This window comes from Canis lupus, chromosome 2, assembly GCF_003254725.2.
Source record: "Canis lupus dingo isolate Sandy chromosome 2, ASM325472v2, whole genome shotgun sequence".
In the NCBI taxonomy this organism is placed as follows: Eukaryota; Metazoa; Chordata; class Mammalia; order Carnivora; family Canidae; genus Canis; species Canis lupus.
In genome coordinates this window covers 67,593,644-67,613,004 of record NC_064244.1, presented here as the reverse complement: position 1 = coordinate 67,613,004, position 19,361 = coordinate 67,593,644, and the positions used below count along the sequence as shown (strand labels likewise).

Below are 19,361 nucleotides of genomic sequence, written 5' to 3'. Positions count from 1 at the left end.
ATTTTCTAGGGGAGGAGACCGCACTATAAAGAGGAAATAGAGGAAAGGCTGAGAATTCCTAAGCACTCTTGATTTTCCTTAGTAAGTATCCCTCCTAGTCGCTCTCCACTACTCCTTTTATAATCCATCCCTATTTCCCCGCCTTTAGTAGCTGCGGTCTCTTTAAATGCGCTCCTCCCAGTAAACTGGGCTGTGGGGCGGAGAGCGCGTTTCTTCCCCGGGTTGAATGTTAAATTGTTTGTCCGTTTCGGGCTGCCGTCCTGCAGATCCGCCATATTGTCTGCTGAAGCTACCGCTGAAGCTGCCGCCGCTGCCGCTGCCGCCGCCAAGTAGGAGCGAGCGGAGCCGCGATGGGTGAGTAAGGACGCCAGGCAATTGGGGACTCGAGCTGAGGCAGTCCTGGGGCTTGGGATCTAGCAGGAGCCTGTCTCTGGTCTGCGGAAGATGTCTGAGGCTCCTCCAGAGAGGTCTGAGGGGAGAAGCCAGGCCGGGAGAGCCGCTCAGGCCAGTTCGGGGCCGGACGAGGGCCCTTGCGGGAGCAGTCTTCGGAGGCTGGTTCCGGGAGCACCTTGCCACGCCTGGAGCCCCCACGTGGTGGCCCTGGGCCGGAGCCCACGCGTTCCCGGGGGCTGGAAGGGGGCCGCCCCTCCGGCCTGCGCCGAGACCGGGGCTGGGGGACGGGCTACCGGCGGCAGGCCGGGGCGGCGCTGAGGAGCCCTCGCCAGGCGTGTGTTTGACCGACGCGCACCTTGACTGGATCCGGGGGCTCCTGTAAACTCCGGGGAAACCCTGCTTACGTCGTGAATCGTCCTCTGGTGAGGCAGCGCCGGGCGAGCCGACTCCAGGCCCGTAACCAGGGGCAGCCATGCCGAAAGCAGCCCGGGCCGCTGAAGGCCGGCAGAACTTCCCGAGCCGCGGGCGGAAATGGGGTGGTTCGGTTGGACCCATTGACAGCCCAGTAGTAGGAAACCGCAGGCCAAGACCTCGGGGCCACATGTGGTAGATTGGGGATTTCAGGTGTGGGCCTGGCCCTGGTTAGGAGAAAAGGAGCGACCTGTTGCTCTCTCTGAAGGGACTCCGGCTGGCAAGGCCTGAGCTCGGAATAAGAAGGCGAGGTCTTTGGACTTAGCGACAGCACCATCAGTGAAGAGCTGTTTTCTCTTAAGCATTAAAAACTATTCGTCTTGCTAAGCTCTTCCTACGCGTGGGCATGGTTCTGACTGCTTTACATGTCACATTTTACTTAATGCGCACAACCCAGTGAGACAGATACAACTGTTACTCTATTTTACAGGTAAGGAAACTGAGGCTTAGAGAGGGGTAAAGTAACTTACCCAAGGTCACACACAGTTAGTGGCTAAACCAGGGTGATCCCACCAATGCCCTGGTTTATAGCTGCATTTTGTTATGGCTTGGCCACCTAGTGGTTGGGCTGGAAAGAAGGGAAGAAAGCTTTTAACCCCTAGGCAAAGTTGTAAAGGGTTTTGTTTTGGGGTTTTTTGGTGTTTTGTTTTGGTGCTAATGGGTCCACTTTGAAATCTTTAGTCTGAACAAAACGGAAAAACTCCAAAGTGAATTGCTAACCCCAACTATTGTGTGTAGAGGGGAGAGCTAAATGAGATTCTGGGATTGAGTTTTGTAAGAACTCTGATCCTGAGGAAACATAAATTTTTCCCTTGAGCTGCAGGGCAGTAACTTTAGAATCAGATCTGGTATTACAATCCTGCCTGCCACTTTCTAGCTCTCATCCAGAGAAGTCACTTAAATATCAAATGCAGTAGAAAGCATCTAGCACAGCCCACAATCAATGTTATTTTCCTTTCCGATTCTTCCTTTCCTCATCTCTAGAAGGAGGGGAAAGGGAGTGTTGTCAAGATCTTTGAGGACTAAGATAGCACAGTGTTTAGAGCCTACTAAGAGCTCCATAGGCATCAGAACAGATTTCTTTTCTACCTTCAATAGCATTCCTTTCCCTTAAGCACTTTTATTTCTAAAATCCACTGTCAAGCCTTATGGACTTATCTTTGTAACTGCAGCTTTATTTATCAATAGAAAATTTAGGGGACTTTTATGTTGTAAATTTCCTATTGGCTTTCAATTTTAGAAACACTGGTGCCTCAAAGGGAGGGAGGGAGCTAATGTTAAGTTTATCAAGCTCAGGGAAAAAAGTTTATGGATTGGGAAGCAACCTTAGAGAAGATAACACAGCTAGTAAGCTACAAAGGCAGAAGTGAGATCCTTACCCATTTTGTTGTACACAAACCTCTTAGAGTTAAGGTGTGAAGTAAAATTAGTCATTTTCTGGGAGACTTAAATGGAGGTTCTTATGTGGAGCAACAAAGTCTTTCAGGACACTTTCAGGGTCCTGAAAGTGATTTTTAGTATAGAGTCAGACAGCCTCTCTTTCTCTTCAACTCTATTTCAGGTACCTCTGCCCTGTCCCACTTGGTCTTTCTGAACATCCAGCTATTGGTGTATGTGTTTTTTTGGCTGATCCTTATATGATGTGAGTGAAACTAGTGTAAGGATATATTTAATCCTAACATGGAATCCGAGGTAGTTTGGGTTATCCCCATTCATAAATGAATAAACTGAGGCTTTGAGAAGATTAAGTGACTTGTCCAAGGCTGGTGATCTAGGTCTTTTGTGTGCTGGGGTCACTAACACAGCTTGTATACCACACCTCCATGAATCTAGAACTTGCTGTTCTCACACTGGTTCTCAGGTGAGCTCCACTCAAGCTCTGGCCCATATTTTATACTGTTAGTCCTGTACCAAACTTCATTAGCTTTAACAGACTTGTAGTGATTTCACTGCCATTAGGAGCTTGTGGGGGGTGATGCTTGCAGCTCTGGAAGTTACTTACTGTAACCTTCCCTAGCAGAGACCACAGTCTCTAAAGACTAAGCCTTGGCAGACTCTGGTTGTGTTATCACCGATTCCTGACATCTTGCTAACCAGGAACCTGGCAGCCCCTCCTCAGCCCCAGGGATAGGTCTTGATTAATATAAACTATAAACCAATTATTGTAATTCTGTCTCCCTAGGCAGTGATTGATTGGGTTTGTGATGCAGCTCTGGCTAATTAGACAGGAAGGGAAGCCTGGGGGACTTCTGGAAAATACTTCCTTATTTAAAAGAGATTATCCAGGTTTTGATTGATTGATTGATTGCCAACATCTATTTTAATTTGGGTATCAACAAAGTATGAGGGCCTCAAAAAAAAGAGAAAGAGATGGGCAAGCTATAATAGCCAGCACTTAAATAGAACTTGCTATATGCTAGGCACTAGGTACTACGGTATTAACTCCTTTACGTCTCAGATTCTCGTGTTCTAGTTGAGGAAACTGAAGCACAGAGAAGTTTAGTCATTTGTGCAAGGTCGGAGCTAGTAAATAGAACACTTAGATAGTATGGTTCTAACCAACTTGTAGGCTATTAAGGGCTGTGTTCTGCTTCTCGAAAAGAGCCCTTTTCTGACTTTGAAATTAGCATTAGTAATGGTAGGGTCGTGAGGCAGAATTTATAAATAAGAGCAGGCTGTTCTCAGGGTGAAAGAGAAGATGGGAAGAATTTGATGTTTTTGAGCAACTGAATTAGGCAACTTTGGAATCGTCTTATCTCTTGGTTTAACTAGGATACCTAAGGCCACTTCTAGTTTGTTTTTTGGCTGCAAGTAACAAAACCGTTCTGATAACACTTCCAGATCAAGAAGTAACTTAGCCCATCTCTTTTAATTTCCCTCCAACATTGCCCACCCACCCAACAGTGTATAACAGCTATTTGCAGAGCAGGCACCTAATCATCAATGACCTTAGTGTCACACAAGCATCAAACTCAAACTCCTTTCCTGGCCTGCTTTTCCTACATTTTTGTTAATGGTAGGACTACTGGCCCAGACACTAGGGCATCTATCCATCTTTCGTTCCTCACTCTTTTATTCCCTTTCTGTATTGGCAGTTGAAGATTCAGTGAAGTACTAGATATCAAAAAAGAGTAAATTGTAAAGTTAATAATTTAGAAGTCCTCCAGATCTTTTATATAGCTTCCTGTACCACTGCTGTAATTCTTGTAGCAATGTTGCTAAAACATCCATTTGACCTTGTCACTCTACTCCTTAGTTTAGGAATCTTCATGGAGTTATCATCTACAGGATAAAATCATAACCTATACAGTATGATATCCAAGGCCTTCCTATTGATTTTACTAATCTTATTCTATTTTAAAGACTTCATAATCTGCATTCCATTCAGACTACCTCCTTTGTCCTTTAGCATTGCTGGCTGAGAATGTAAGAAGCAATCCCTTCCCCGTCCATCTTTTCCTATGGAAATCTTGCTTGATTTTCTGTCTTATTTATTTACTTTAAAGATTTATTAATTTATTCATGAGAGACACAGAGAGAGAGGCAGAGACCTAGGAAAGGGAGACGCAGGCTCCTCATGGGACTCGATCCCAGATCCCGGGATCACGCCCTGAGCCAAAGGCAGACGCTCAACCACTGAGCCACCCAGGCGTCTCTCAGTCTTAATTTAAATGCTACCTTCAGGCACCTGTGTGTCTGTCACTTATTCAGTTAAGCATCTACCATCGGCTCAGGTCGTGATCCTGGGGTCTTGGGGGTCCTGGGATTGAGCCCTGCTCTGTGAGGAGCCTCCTCCCTTTTCCTGCTGCTCCCCCTGCTTATGCGCTCTCTTGCTCTGTCAAATAAATAAATAAATCTTTTTAAAAATGCTACTTCCTTCGTGAATTCTCAAATACTTTATGCCTTCCAAACTGCAAGTGAACTCTCCTCTGAATTCCATGGTACTTTGTTCTTACCCTTCATATAGCCAATTTCATATTCTTTATTGCATCAGTTATTTAATCTGTAATATAATTTTTTTTTCAAATAACTTAATCTCCACAGTCTTACAGTTATCATCTCTAAAATAGGGATAATAATATCTACCTCATAAGGGTTAGGAGGATTCAATGAGCAAAAGCATGTAGACCATTTTAGCATGGTGTTTATAGCCATGTAATAAAGTACTCATAGTAATTGCTTTTAGTCCATGAATAAATAAAGGACTTAGTATGCTTCAGGCTCTATGCTAAATACAGGTTAATTAGTTTGTCTTTGAGGGGAAGGCAGTAACATGCTATGAAAACTTGTCAGAAACATACTTTTAGGGGCCAGGCAGGCAATGGTTATTCATCAATTTCAGCAAATGTTTCTTGAATACCTAGTATGTGCCAGGGACTGTTCTAGGCCCTGGAAATACAGTGGTGAATGAAACAAACAAAAATCTGTCTCTCTGGTGCAATTTCTGAGTTTAAATTCTAATGGAGGGACGCCTGGGTGGGGCTCAGCGGTTGAGTGACCGCCTTTGGCCCAGGGTGTGATCCTGGAGACCCAGGATCGAGTCCCACATCGGGCTCCCTGTGTGGAGCCTGCTTCTCCCTCTGCCTATGTCTCTGCCTGCCTCTCTCTCTCTCTGTGTCTCTCATGAATAAGTAAATAAAATCTAAAAAAATAAATAAATAAATTCTAATGGATAATCAACCACATGGAGACTGGCAGGCCAACTACAGAGCTCCATGCGGTCTATGCAGCTCTAGCCATTTTTTGCCACGGGGACTAGAGGTCTAGCATTGCCTTATTGCATAATTTCCCATTTCTTTCCACAGTCCCTCTCCCCTTGAAGTTGGAAATCCAGATTTTCATGATATTATTGGATTAAACATTTGTAAATATTACAAGTTAACTCTTTAAGATCTAAAAACCTTAGGGCACCTGGTTTAAGCGTCTGACTCAATCTCAGCCCAGGTCTCAATCTCACCATCATGAGTTTAGGCTGTATTGGGCTCTATGTGGGGTGTGGAGCCTACTTAAAAAAAAAATACCTAAAAACCTTAAGCTAACCAAATATTTGGATATTTGAGGCCAAATATAGCCCAAGAACTGCCTGTCTTACTTGTAAAATATTAGAAATAATGTGTATTTTATAAAATATTTCTTGATTTATGTGTTTAAAAACATTTTGAAAGGATGAAGACAGGAGCACCCAGGGGGTGTGGTTGGGTGTCTGACTCTTGGTTTTGGCTCATGTCATGATCTCAGAGTCTTGGGACCCTGCTCAGCAAGGAGCCTGCATTTCCCTCTCTGCCCCTCCCCCCCAACTCTTGTGCACTCATACACCCGCTTTCAAATAAATCTTTTAAAAAAGATGCACAAGAGATTAGAAGTCCGTATTTTAAGTAGTCTTCTAGATAATTTAAATTTTTGGCTGACTATCTGATTAGCTGGCCACTGTTTTTGTTTTATTGTGATGCGGCAGGTGAAATCCTGGTACTTAGGAGTCACACTTTCAAGGACATCAGCTCTGCTGTTTTTTTGTTCCTCTTGTGCTTACATTATTATTTTTTTTTAATTTTTATTTATTTATGATAGTTACAGAGAGAGAGAGGCAGAGACACAGGCAGAGAGAGGGAGAAGCAGGCTCCATGCACCAGGAGCCCGACGTGGGACTCGATCCTGGGTCTCCAGGATCACGCCCTGGGCCAAAGGCAGGCGCCAAACCGCTGCGCCACCCAGGGATCCCTTGTGCTTACATTATTAACATTATCTCCCATTAAGTTTATTGATAGGATTCCAAGCCATTTATCCATTTTGTGAATATTTAGTTAAAATTAGATAGCTTGTAAATCCACTTTAATATAATGTAGCTTGTAAATCCAAACTACATTAGGAGGCAGTATGAACTAGTGAATGAACTAGTATCTCCACCTTCTTGGTATAACTTCCAATATTCCTTTAGGAAAAATTTGGCCATTTGACCAGGAGATAAACATTGCCACATTGACCAGGCTTCTTGTGTAGACTTGATAAGAGCCTCATTAACCTCTTCTTTTGTCACACACTCCAAATTTCTTGAAACAGTTTGCCTCTCCTCAATCATTTCTTAGCCCACTCTAATTTGCTTGCATGCCATCAAAACATTTTTTTAAAAGATTTTAAATTGGGATCCCTGGGTGGCGCAGCGGTTTAGCGCCTGCCTTTGGCCCAGGGCGGGATCCTGGAGATCCAGGATCGAGTCCCACATCGGGCTCCGGGTGCATGGAGCCTGCTTCTCCCTCTGCCTGTGTCTCTGCGTCTCTATCTGTGTCTCTCATGAATAAATAAATAAAATCTTTTAAAAAAAAAAAATGAAGAAATAAGAACTTTAGGTTAAAAGTTAAATTTAAAAGTGTTTGCATTTAACTAAGGTTTGTAGCTGTATTTGCTGAATAACTTTTAATGTAATCTATTTACTTACAGATTATAATATTGATTTGCATATGCGTCTCATGAATAAATAAAATCTTTAAAAAAGAAAACTGTCAATAATATCTAAACGAATATCTAAAAGGTATTTAAGTTGTAAATTTTTTCATGTCAAGCAGTTAAGTTTATCATTTAATTCTTTGCATATGCAGATTATCATTTATAAATACTTAACTAATCAAAAGCTTTAAAATCAAAGTGTTCATTTTTCTAATAGAAAAACAAACACTTTCTTAAAGTTATTTTAAGTGAACTTTTAACTGCTATAATTTCCAAGAAAGCATTAGGTATCAAACATAAGTAACATCTGCAAGGGATAATGATAGGTATGCACAAACCACTTCTTGTATGACTTCAAAATCCAGTGGTCAGTCAAGAGAAAGTCCCCTAGTCGTGGCCATCTATTCACCATAACTTTGTAGTACAGATTTTGCATACTTACTGTCTGCCTTCCATGAAATCAGTGTCAATAATGCTCAAGTAATACTCAAGAATGCCCAATGAGAAAAATTAAATACTAAGAAATAAAACTTGGGATACCTGGGTGGCTCAGTCTGTTAAGCATCTGCCTTTGGCTCAGGTCATGATCCCGGGTCCTGGGATCAAGTCCTGTGTCAGGGTCCCTGCTCAGTGGGGAGCCTGCTTCTCCCTCTCCCCTTGTCATGCTCACTCTTGTACTCTCTCTCAAATAAATTAAAAAAAAAAAAAAAGACTTTGTTGATAATGTTGAGCTTTGGAGAACCACATACTGTTGTAACATTTTAAGTCTCCCACTCTCCATGAACCAGTTTCACCCTTTTGGGTGCAGTATTTACCCCATCAAGAATGCATGTCTTTAAGAAACCATTTATGCCTAATATTTCAGAATTCTTTTATATTTATATATATATATATATATATATATAAAGATATATAATTTCTGAGTTCTGAGATATATAAATTTCAGAATTCTAATCATTTAGATTTTTTTAAATTATTTTTTAAAGATTTTATTTATTTATTCATGAGAGACATAGAGAGAGAGGCAGAGACTTAAGGCAGAGGGAGAAGCAGGCTCCATGCAGGGAGCTTGATCCAGGATCATGCTCTGGGCCAAAGGCAGGCACCAAACCGCTGAGCCACCCAGGCACCCCTCATTTAGATTTTAGAAAGGCATTATAGTGCATATGAATTGGATAGCACCTCCAGCAGGGTCTGGGGTAGAGTCCTATATAGTTAAGTATTAGTAACATTTTTTACCAAACCATTATGTGGGATAAATAAAGGCTGTAGTCTCATGGGTTTGTTTGTTTTTTTAAGATTTTATTTATTTATTCATGAGAGAGGGAGAGACGTAGGCAGAGGGAGAAGCATGCTTCATGCAGGAAGCCCAATGTTGGACCCGATCCTCGGATCCTGGAACCCCGGGATCACACCCTGAGCCAAAGGCAGACGCTTAACTGCTGAGCCACTCAGGCATCCCTGTAGTCTCATGTTTTGTTCAAGTTCTGCTAAATGTTTTGAAGCTGTATTTACTAAATATTTTCAGAGCTCTTTTTCAGAATTTCAAATAAGGGATTGTGGATAGTGAATTTAAAAGAATGTATAAGGAACAGGTTTATGGAAAAGATAAATTTTTTTAACATGCTTTTTAAAAAGATATTTCTGGGGGGTGGCTAGGGGGCTTAGTCAGGTATCTTAACTCTTGATCTCAGCTCAGGTCTTCATCACAGGGTTGTGAGTTAAAATCTTGCATTGGACTTCATGCTGGATGGGGGGCCTACTTTAAAAAGATGTTTCTGGGATATGGATAGAAGGACCCCCTTGGGTATTAGGTGTGGACTGCAGATGTAGATTTGAAAATTATCACACTTTTTCAAAGATGCAATAATTGTCTAATGAGACATGATTGGAATTGCTTATTTTGGGATGAGATAAATGATAAAGGCCCTTTTTAAAAAAATGATTTATTTATTTGAGAGAAAGACTGGGGGGAGTGGCAGAGGGAGAGAATCTCCAAGCAGACTCCCAGCTGATTGGGAACCTGAAAAAGGGCCTGATCTCACGACCCATGAGATCACTATCTGAGGTAAAACCAAGAGCTGAACGCTCAATCGACTGAGCCACCTAGGTACTCCAAGAATAAGCTCTTTTTTAAAATATGGCTCGTTGGTTCTTTCAGCCTAGCTTTGGAGGGAATGAGTATGGACTAGAAGGGTAAAGATTAAGAGAAAGCTACAGTATTGGGAAAAAGGAAAAGGAAAAACCACCAATTATAGAGAGCAAGAAAATAAAGCTGTCCTCTTTGGCCCTAACTTCCTAAAAATTGTCCTCGTGGGGAATTGAGGCCTTTCAGAGTAGAAGCTGAGAAGAAAAAGAAAATACCAGTGTTTCAGCATTGAGGCCCTACATACCGTCATGTTACTTCATCAGTCCTACAGGACTATAAAGTTTATTCTTATTTTATAGATCATGGAGGTAGAGACTCACAGGTAGTGGTTATGCCATTAGGATTGCAGCCCAACCCAACTGCCTCCCAAATTGGTGCTCTTTCTCACTGAATCATTTTGGAAAGAGTTGATGGGGTTTAAGGGGCAACACTGGATGTCTATATACACAGCCTGCCTTTGAGAGCAAAAAGGATTTCCTTTGTGGCCTCTCAGTCTGGTGCTTCTCCCCCATATTGTCTTCAGCCCTTTGTAGTTCGGGCCTTAGAAGATTGCCTCCCCAAATTGGTTCTTTTTTTGGATTAATATGTATAGGTTAGAGAAATCTCTCCTGTTGATTTGTCAGAAGGACTCTTGGAAAAGCCCTTTCTCAGATTACTAACAGTTAAAGAGCAAATCAGAGAGATTTGTGAGACCAACCTACAGACAACCCAGAACCCTCCATTTAAGGACTAGGGATGGAGCAGCATCGTGCTGCAGAATAGAGGCCCAAGTAGCCAGCAGTTCATCTCAGAGACGTTTTGCCATGGACTAACTAAACTGTTCTTGTTCCTCAAAACAACCTTGGGCTCTTCTAATCTCATCTTTGTTCCTGGTGAACTGTTCTCCTTTTCTACCCCATTACCTTCAGAAGTATTAACCACCGGGATCCCTGGGTGGCGCAGCGGTTTGGCGCCTGCCTTTGGCCCAGGGCGTGATCCTGGAGACCCGGGATCGAATCCCACATCGGGCTCCCGGTGCATGGAGTCTGCTTCTCCCTCTGCCTGTGTCTCTGCCTCTGTCTCTTTCTGTCTGACTATCATGAATAAATAAACAAAATTAAAAAAAAAAAAAAAAGGAAATATTAACCACCTAACTTCCAAAGACCCGTAGAGCATATACAGGACAGATAGTTCTCACTCCCACCTTCTGAACTCATTGAACACTTAGATTCATTGTCTTTTGTATTCTTGATGCTGTAAGAATTAAGTAAGTTGTAAAACTTCCTAAAGGCAGAAACCTTTACACAGTGCCTGGCACACACATTTTTTAAAATGAATAATAAATCACTTGTCTATTTGAGTCAGTTTGAAGATGATTATTTGGATTATATTTATAATTTTTTTTACTATTTTATTTTTAAGTAATATCTACAAACAGTATGAGGCTCGAACTTACAACCCCAAGATCAAGAGTCACAAAGCTAAAAAAAAAAAAAAAAAAAAAAAGAGTCACAAAGCTCTACTAACTGAACCAACCAGGTGCTCCTATTTTCTTCTTCATTCCTTGAGTAATGTGTGTAGAAGATATTCAGTGAATATTTTGGAGCTAGCTTAAATGGAAGTTGAGCTCTTTGGTTTCTGTACTTTATTTTTATTTTTTTATTTTTTTTAAAGATTTTATTTATTTATTCATGATAGTCACAGAGAGAGAGAGAGAGAGAGGCAGAGCGAGAAGCAGGCTCCATGCACCGGGAGCCCGACGTGGGATTCGATCCCGGGTCTCCAGGATCACGCCCTGGGCCAAAGGCAGGCGCCAAACCGCTGCGCCACCCAGGGATCCCTGGTTTCTGTACTTTAATTCATCTTAGTTCCTTTCAGCAGCTAGTGGTAGTGACAGTGGGGTATCCCTAAGAAGGTGAGAGCTGGGGTGGCTGGGTGGCTTAGTCAGTTAACCATCTGCCTTTGGCTCAGGTCATAATCCCCAGTGTCCTGGGATCATCAAGTCATTGGGCTCCCTGCTCATCTGGGAGTCTGCTTCTCCCTCTGCCTCTCCTCTGACTTGTGTTCTCTCTCTCTCTCTCTCTCTCTCTCTCGCTAACTCACTCTGTCTCTTAAATAAATAAATAAATAATTTTTTAAAGGTGAGAGCTGCCAGATTCTGCACAGTCTACAAAGGATAATTGGAAATTTTCTTTGGGAGAAATTGTCTGGACTATAGCTATCCTAGTCCTGTCCTGTGTTTCCAACTACCCCTTATTTCCCACCACTAGATCTGACCATTGCACTTATATATAGACTCAAGGGCCAAAAGGACTAGTAAATCTATGGGAAAATTAGCCTTAGAGAATTAGTGCCTGGGACTGTCATCATCTGATTCAGGACTTCAGTGTGCCATACTTCGCTTAGACCTTATACAAACTATAATACATAGTTTGTATGCAGATAGAGTTTTTCCATGTGGTCTTTTAGCCAAACCACCTAGTTTATAGATTCAGCTTTGTTTCCTAGAGTGATCACTGTTCAGCCCAGTCCTGTGAGGATCTGCCAGAATAAAATAGCCTAATTATGGCCCCATTGTGGTTTGACCCAGTTGTCCCATAGAAGAGCCTCTCCCATTGTCTTCGTGACTAGCATTTCTGACAGGCTGGCAGATAACACCGTGAGAGCCTCATGCTATGCTGTTTCATAATACTGTTTTCTTGTTTGCAGTATTTCCTGGTCATAACACTATGGGAGAAACTCCAGAAGTTTGAAAGGCTATTACCAAACCTAATCCTAAAGTACTTTCATGTGTATTGTTTATCTTCATCATAACTCTGAGGTAGACAGGGTAAGGATAGGAAAGTTGAGATACACGTAAGTGACACCCAAGGTTGTACATTTATTAAGTAGCAAGACCAGAAATCCAATTTTCTGGCCTTGTGGCTCCTTTTACCAGTACCACACTGTCTCCAGTATGGCTTTTGGTGGTCCATTTAGCACAGCTGTCTTCTCTCTCTCTCTCTCTCTCTTTTTTTTTAAGATTTTATTTATTTATTCACGAGAGACACACAGAGGCAGAGACACAGGCAGAGGGAGAAGCAGGCTCCATGAAGGAAGCCCGATGTGGGACTCAATCCTGGAACTCCAGGATCACGCCCTGGGCCAAGGCAGGCGCTAAACCACTGAGCCACCCAGGGATCCCCACAGCTGTCTTCTCTTAGCTATTTCTTTCTAATGCAAACCCTTGAAGATATTTTGTCCATTTACATAATACTGAACTTTCTATTTAAGAGTATTTCTAAATATTTTATTAATTAGAGAGCATGAGCAGAGGGAGAGTGGCAGACTTCCCATTGAGCATGGAGCCCAACACCAAGCTCAATCTCATGACTTGAGATCATGACCTGAGCTGAAATCAAGAGTCAGATGCCTGAGTCACCCAGGTGCCCCTATAATGTTCAACTTTTTTTTGTTTTTTTTTTAAGATTTTATTTATTTGACAAAGCAGGCATGTGCACAAGCAAGGGGAGCGGGAGGGGCTGGATCCTAGGACCCTGGGATCATGACCTGAGCGGAAGGCAGGCTTAACCGACTGAGCCACCCAGGTGTCCCCGTTGAACTTCTAAAAACATTTTCAAATCCTGCACCATACTTAAATGACATTTATCTTAGCTCATCATATTTCCCTCAACTTGATATCATCAGCGCAGCAGCTGTAGCCACCTCCAGGAACTCCCTTCTACACACACAAACACACACGCAGGGTGGAATACTTCTAAAACAAGGAGGATTAACTCAAATGATTGTTTTTGTTTATCCTTTGAAGTGGCAGACTGCCTTCATATGATTGCCTAACCACCTGCCAGTCCCTACAATTTTCTACTTCTGTTCTATCAGTGTTGTTGTCATCTAATATTTGTATTCCCCATTCCTGGCAGAAACTGGATCACATCTCATATGAGGGATTGAAGCAGGCAGTCGTTAGGGTGGTAGAAGGAACATTGACACTTCTTCCAGAAAATAACAGGCTGTTAAGTATATGTGGTAGGGAGAGCATTGGCTTTAGAAATACCTGGATTAAACCCATTTAATTAATTGGGTCCTTCTGCAAGGTATGCCTTTGTCTCCTTACCTCTGAAATGGGGATTCTATATATGAGTTTAGCTTTAAAAGCTAACCATAAATGTTTGGGCGCCTGGGTGGTTCAGCGGTTTAGCACTGCCTTCAGCCCTGGGCGTGATCCTGGAGACCCAGGATCGAGTCCCACGTCAGGCTCCCTTGCATGGAGCCTGCTTCTCTCTCTGCCTATGTCTCTGCCTCTGTGCGTGTGTGTGTCTCATGAATAAATAAAATCTTTAGAAAAAAAAGCTAACCAAATTATTACTAAATTGTTACTAATCAAATTTGAGTTTTCCTTGGGAATGTCTTCTCATAGATGTTAGACGTTGACTTTGGGCTATTTCAAAGATCTTTCAAAAGGGATATTTTGGATTTTACTCTGGATTTAGATAAAACCTTTTTACCATGGTTAGAGACTTTGGAAAGCATTCTGGACTGAACTTGAAGACTACACAAATTTTCTTGGCAGGAGTATCATGAGCCTTACCTGTGTTGGGGCCTGACAGAGGTCTTGCAAGACACAGAACTAAGAAACTTGACACAGGAAAGGAACATGTGTACTGCAGCAGTTTGTTGGTTTGATAGACTAGTTTAATCCTAAAAATCATTAATTTTGAAGGTATCACAAAGGTAAATTAGTTAAGAAAGGACTTAAGTGGATCACTAGTTTATTTTTATTATCCTCATGTGCTAGTTATTATATATAATGCCTAAAAAAGAATAAGTATCCATTTACAAAAGAACAGAGTTAGACATATACAAACATATACAAAATTAACTCAGTGGATTAAAGACAAATCTAACGGGCAAAAAATCTTTTTTTTTTTTTTTTTTTTTAAAGCAGAGGAAAAAAAGAAATAAAAAGCAGAGGAGTAAAACTTCATGACCTTGGATTAGACAGTAGTTTCTTAGATATAAAAAAGCAACCAAAAAGGAAAAGATAAATTGGACATAGTCAAAATTTAAAACTGTGGTGTTTCAAAAGGCACCATCATGGGGGCGCCTGGGTGGTTCATTTGGTTGGGCATCTGACTCTTGGTTTCGGCTCAGGTCATGATCTTGGGGTTATGGGAGTGGGCTCCACACTCAGGAGTCTGCTTGAGATTTCTTTCAAATAAGTAAATGAATTTTTTTTAAGGCACCATTATGAATAATGAAAATTATGTAAGTGTTAACTCATTGCTTTGCTTTGGCTGCCAGGCAGCTGACATGTCAAAATGCAACTCTTTTTTTTTTTTTTTTTTAAGACTTTATTTAAAAGAGAGCATACATGTATGAGCAAGTGTGAGTGGAGGCAAGAGACAGAGGGAGAAGTAGACTTCCCACTGAGCAGGGAGCCAGACACAGGGCTTGATCTCAGGACCCTGAGATAATGACCTGAGCTGAAGGCAGATGCTTAATCATTTGAGCCACCTAGCTGCCCCAAAATGCCACTCAGTTTTGATAATTGAGCCCTGCTTACCTGTATTCATCTTTCCCTGTTTTGTTTTTTGTTTTTTATATTTATTTGAGATTGAGAGTATGAGTGGAGGGGGTGGTGAGGAGCAGAGGGAGAGGGACAAGCAGACTCTGCGTGAAGCATGGAGCCTTATACGGGGCTCTGTTTCTGACCCTGAGATTGTAACCTGAGCTGGAACCAAGAGTTGGATGCTTAACCGGCTGAGCCACCCAGGCACCCCTCATCTTTCCCTGTTTTCTATACAAATTGGTATATTCCTATTCCAGATTTTTTATTTTACATTTTTATATTTATATTGTAAACCACTTTGGATCCTTTGGGAAACTGAAGCTTAAGATGTCGGATGGAATGTTTGAGACTGGTGTGCACTGTGCTGTGGATTCTTGCTCTCAAAGATTTAGCGGTTTAGAAGTAAGAGGTGATGAGTTGTAAACTACAACAGTGTCATTGCAGATTGTCAGTAGGAAGCAATTGGGAATCCCAAGTCAATGATAAAGCTAGATACTAGTTTAAATGACTAGGACAGATGTTAATAATATACTATTACAACAGGGAAAAGTTGAACTGAATTCAGCCTCAGTTTGTACAGGAGTAACTGGGCTGTTTAAAGGGAGGATGGAAGAATAGAGGGGCCAGAGAAAGGAGGTTAAGAAAAGTCAGGGAAGTGAAAAATAACAAAATATGAGAAATGGGTATTAGTTCATGTGAAACCCATCTGGGTTTGCTAACTGGTGCTTATTGACTTTAGGCTCCTACCCTCCCACGGAGCCTGGGATATAGGGGCCTTATTTTCAGGTATTGGTGGAAGAAACAGTAACTCTTTGCAGTCTTGATTTTCTCAGGCAGGTACTTTAAGGAAGGACTAGGGTCACCCTAGTGATGCGACCCTGACACCTTAGAAACTGTGTTAGTGTTTTGTTCAACTGTTTATAGACCATGGTTGAGGCCTAGTTGAGAAAAGGCTCAGGGGAGGCTGAGTGGACTTTGGTTAAGAAGAGACTCTGGCATAGGTAAAAATCAGTTTATAAATCTGTTGAAATTTGGGGAGGAAGAAGTTCATGGCTGACTCTAAGGCCCGGTGAATGGTAATTATATTAACTAGGGAAGATGAAAGAAGAAATTGATTTAAAGAGAAAGCAAGGGGGATCCCTGGGTGGTGGCACAGCGGTTTAGCGCCTGCCTTTGGCCCAGGGCGCCATCCTGGAGACCCGGGATTGAATCCCATGTCGGGCTCCCAGTGCATGGAGCCTGCTTCTCCCTCTGCCTGTGTCTCTGCCCCTCTCTCTGTGTGTGTGACTATCATAAATAAATAAAAATTTTAAAAAAATAAAAATAAAGAGAAAGCAAGAAGGGCACCTGGGTAGCTCAGTCGGTTAAGTGTCCTCTGGCTCCCGTCATGATCCCAGGGTCCTGGGATCAAGCCCTGAGTCGGGTTCTCTGCTCAGTGGGAGACCTACTTCTGCCCCTCCTGCTTGTGTGCTCGCTCTCACTCTCTCTCTGTCAAATAAATAAATCTTTAAAAAAAATTTGTTTTTTAAATAAAGAGAAAGCGAGGTGGAGATATAGCCAGTAGGCATTGGAAATACACTTCATGTAGGAGGCAGTGATGGTAGAGATTTGGTACTTTGGTATAAAAGTGGAGGTTGAAGCCAGGGGAGATTCCCTGGGGAGCAGGGTGCTCCTGCTGAGAAGAGGACCAAAAGTAGAACTTTGATCCATACTGACAGTGAGAGATGGGCATTGAAGAGGAACACAGTATATAACCTGAGGAATGGTAAGAAAGAGAACTGGTAGAAGGGGGACGCCTGGGTGGCTCAGTGGTTTGGCTTATGGCGTGATCCCGGAGTCCTGGGATGAGTCCTGCATCGGGTTCCCCTTGAGGAGCCTGCTTCTCCCTCTGCCTGTGTCTCTGTCTCTCTTGTGAATAAATAAATTTTTAAAATCTTTAAAAAAAAAAGAAAGAAAAAGAAGTGAAAGAAGGTGGTGGTCTCAGAATCATGGGTGGAGTTTCAAGAAAGCAAAAGTGATCATCAGTGACAAATTAGAAAGTCAAATAGAATCAACACTGACAATATCACTGAATTTAGCGGTTCAAAATGTATTCTGAAGCACCTGTGTCCTGCTGCTTGACAACTCATTTGTATTCAGTTTTTGTATCAATTCTAGAGGAAATCTATAATTTCTGGGTTTCTAGGAGGAAACTCTTCTAAAATCTGCCTTTGGAAGTTGTGCTCCACTCCAGTCACAGGTAGATTTCTTTGCTGTAAGGTCTTCTTAACTTACCTTACACTTAACTGGCAAATACGTATTATGCAACTGTTAGCACTAGGCCTTGTGTTTGAGGCAATGTAGGTATTCAGTAAATACTTAATAAACTTTTTGAACAGTGATTCATTAACAAATGCTTGTGAATTTATGATACTAAAATGCTGGAGATACAACAATGGTCCCTGCCTTTGCAGAATTTAAAATGTCCTACAGAAGAGAATAGAGACTGGAAAATAGTATAATGAAGGAAATAAAACAGATGTTCTGACAGAAATAGAGTAGCTTACTTTGGGTTAGGGTTATGAGGAACGGACCTAGCAATTTTAAGCGCTAGGGAAGAGCATTGTGGGCAGAGAGAAAAGAGGAAGTGTGAAGACTTCAGCCGGAAATAACCTGCAAATACTTGATAGCGCCATTGTGACAGGAGCATATGATGAATGAAGGTAGGGAGTTGAATGAGATGAATATATATGCAGGGCCTTGAATTGGGTAGAGGATTTTATTGTACATGGTGTCTATGGTATTATTGTGGTGATGGATGGGGAGTGTGGGGGAAGAGAAGAAGAGATAGAGTTTTTTTAGTAGCCAGAGGAGAGATAGTAGTGACTTGGATGACATCAGGGTCAGAAATTGATAGATGTGTAAATACATTCATGATATATTTGGAGATAAAACTAAGACATGTTTTGGCAATAGATTAGATGAAAGTGGAGAGAGTGTGTTGTATTAATGCTAAGAAATTGTAGGGAGGGACGCCTGAGTGGCTCAGCAGTTGAACGCCTGCCTTTGGCTCAGGGTGTGATCCCGGATTCGAGTCCTGTATCGGGCTCCTTGCGTGGAGCCTGCTTCTCCCTCTGCCTGTGTTTCCGCCTCTCTCTGTGTCTCTCATGAATAAATAAATAAAATCTTAAAAAAAAAAAAAAGAAAAAAGAAATGGTAGGGAAGCAGGGTTTGGGTTCAGTAACTGGTAAATGCCGTTGAGGCTTGGGGGGGGTTAGAGTTAATTTTAGATATCCAAGTAAAGATTTTGATAGATAGTTAAATATATGGATCTGGAGCCCAAGGGAAAAGGCTGAGCTTGGGACATAAATTTGGAAGTTATAATGGGAATGGATGAAATCACCTAGTAAGAGTGGAGATAGAAACCAGTATGTAGTTGTAGGGAGGAGGAGCCAGTAAGAGGACTGAGAAGATTGGTTGAGGTTGGGAGGGGTGCCAAGAGAAGTGCTTCTGAGAGAGAACGGATTAGTAATTACTACTGAGGGCTTTAAAAGAGGACAGAAATTTCTGTCCATTAGATATGGATGGCAACAGGGAGGTTGTTGGTGACCTTCATAAAAGCAGTTTCTGTGGAACATAAGGAATAGAAGTCGGATTTGAAGAATTAGAGTGAACAGAGCACACATAGGTTAAAAAATAGTAGTAATGCCTACTTTTAAAAGTCATTTTATCATGCTTTATATCTTACATATAAAATTCTTGCCAAAAACGTATTGTCAACCCAAGATGCCTGGGTGGCTCAGTTGGTTAAGCATCTGCCTTTGGCTCAGGTCATGATCCCAGAGTCCTAGGATCAAGTCCTTGTTGGGCTCCCTGCTCAGTGGGGAGTCTGTTTCAACTTTTCCTGGCCACCCCCCATGCTCGCTCTCGCAGATCTCTCTCTTCCTCAAAAAAATAAAATCTTTAAAAAATAAATATGAATTATAAACCTGAATCTAGCCTCAAGACCTAACTTCCATTTTGCAGGAAATACAGGAGATAGGCATATAAATTAATGACAAAAAATGAAATTGTAGGGCGTTCATTAAGACAACTGACCTAGTCTCCAGAAAGTCGGTATCACAAGTAAAATAAAGGGATTGGAGGAGAGAAGGATAGGGATTTTACAGATTAAAAATGACCAAATATTGGAATAATAATATTGTAATAAAAGAATAAAAGTTTTTATTGCTTAAAGCTACATACTGAAGTATATATAGATGAGATATAGGAATTTGCTTAAGTGATTCAGGATCTGGGAGTAGATAGAAACCTGGATTAATGGCTACTAGTTGATATTGAATCTAAATGATCACATTGAGATTCATTTTACTTGCTATT

The 19,361-nt window shown here is 41.7% G+C and overlaps 1 protein-coding gene across 2 annotated transcripts in view; it reads left to right on the top strand.

Moving 5' to 3' along the window:
• Positions 1-200: 200 nt before the first annotated feature.
• Positions 201-19,361, top strand: part of KPNA6 (karyopherin subunit alpha 6) — a 52,401-nt gene continuing 33,240 nt past the window's right edge. The window contains exon 1 of one of the 2 annotated variants that reach the window (XM_025448202.3): positions 201-354. In XM_025448202.3, the coding sequence (XP_025303987.1) occupies positions 351-354 (4 nt within the window). In that variant the 5' untranslated portion in view covers positions 201-350. Of the gene's footprint in view, positions 355-864; positions 1,295-19,361 lie in introns of those variants that run through there. The other variant, XM_049104975.1, reaches the window with a different exon arrangement.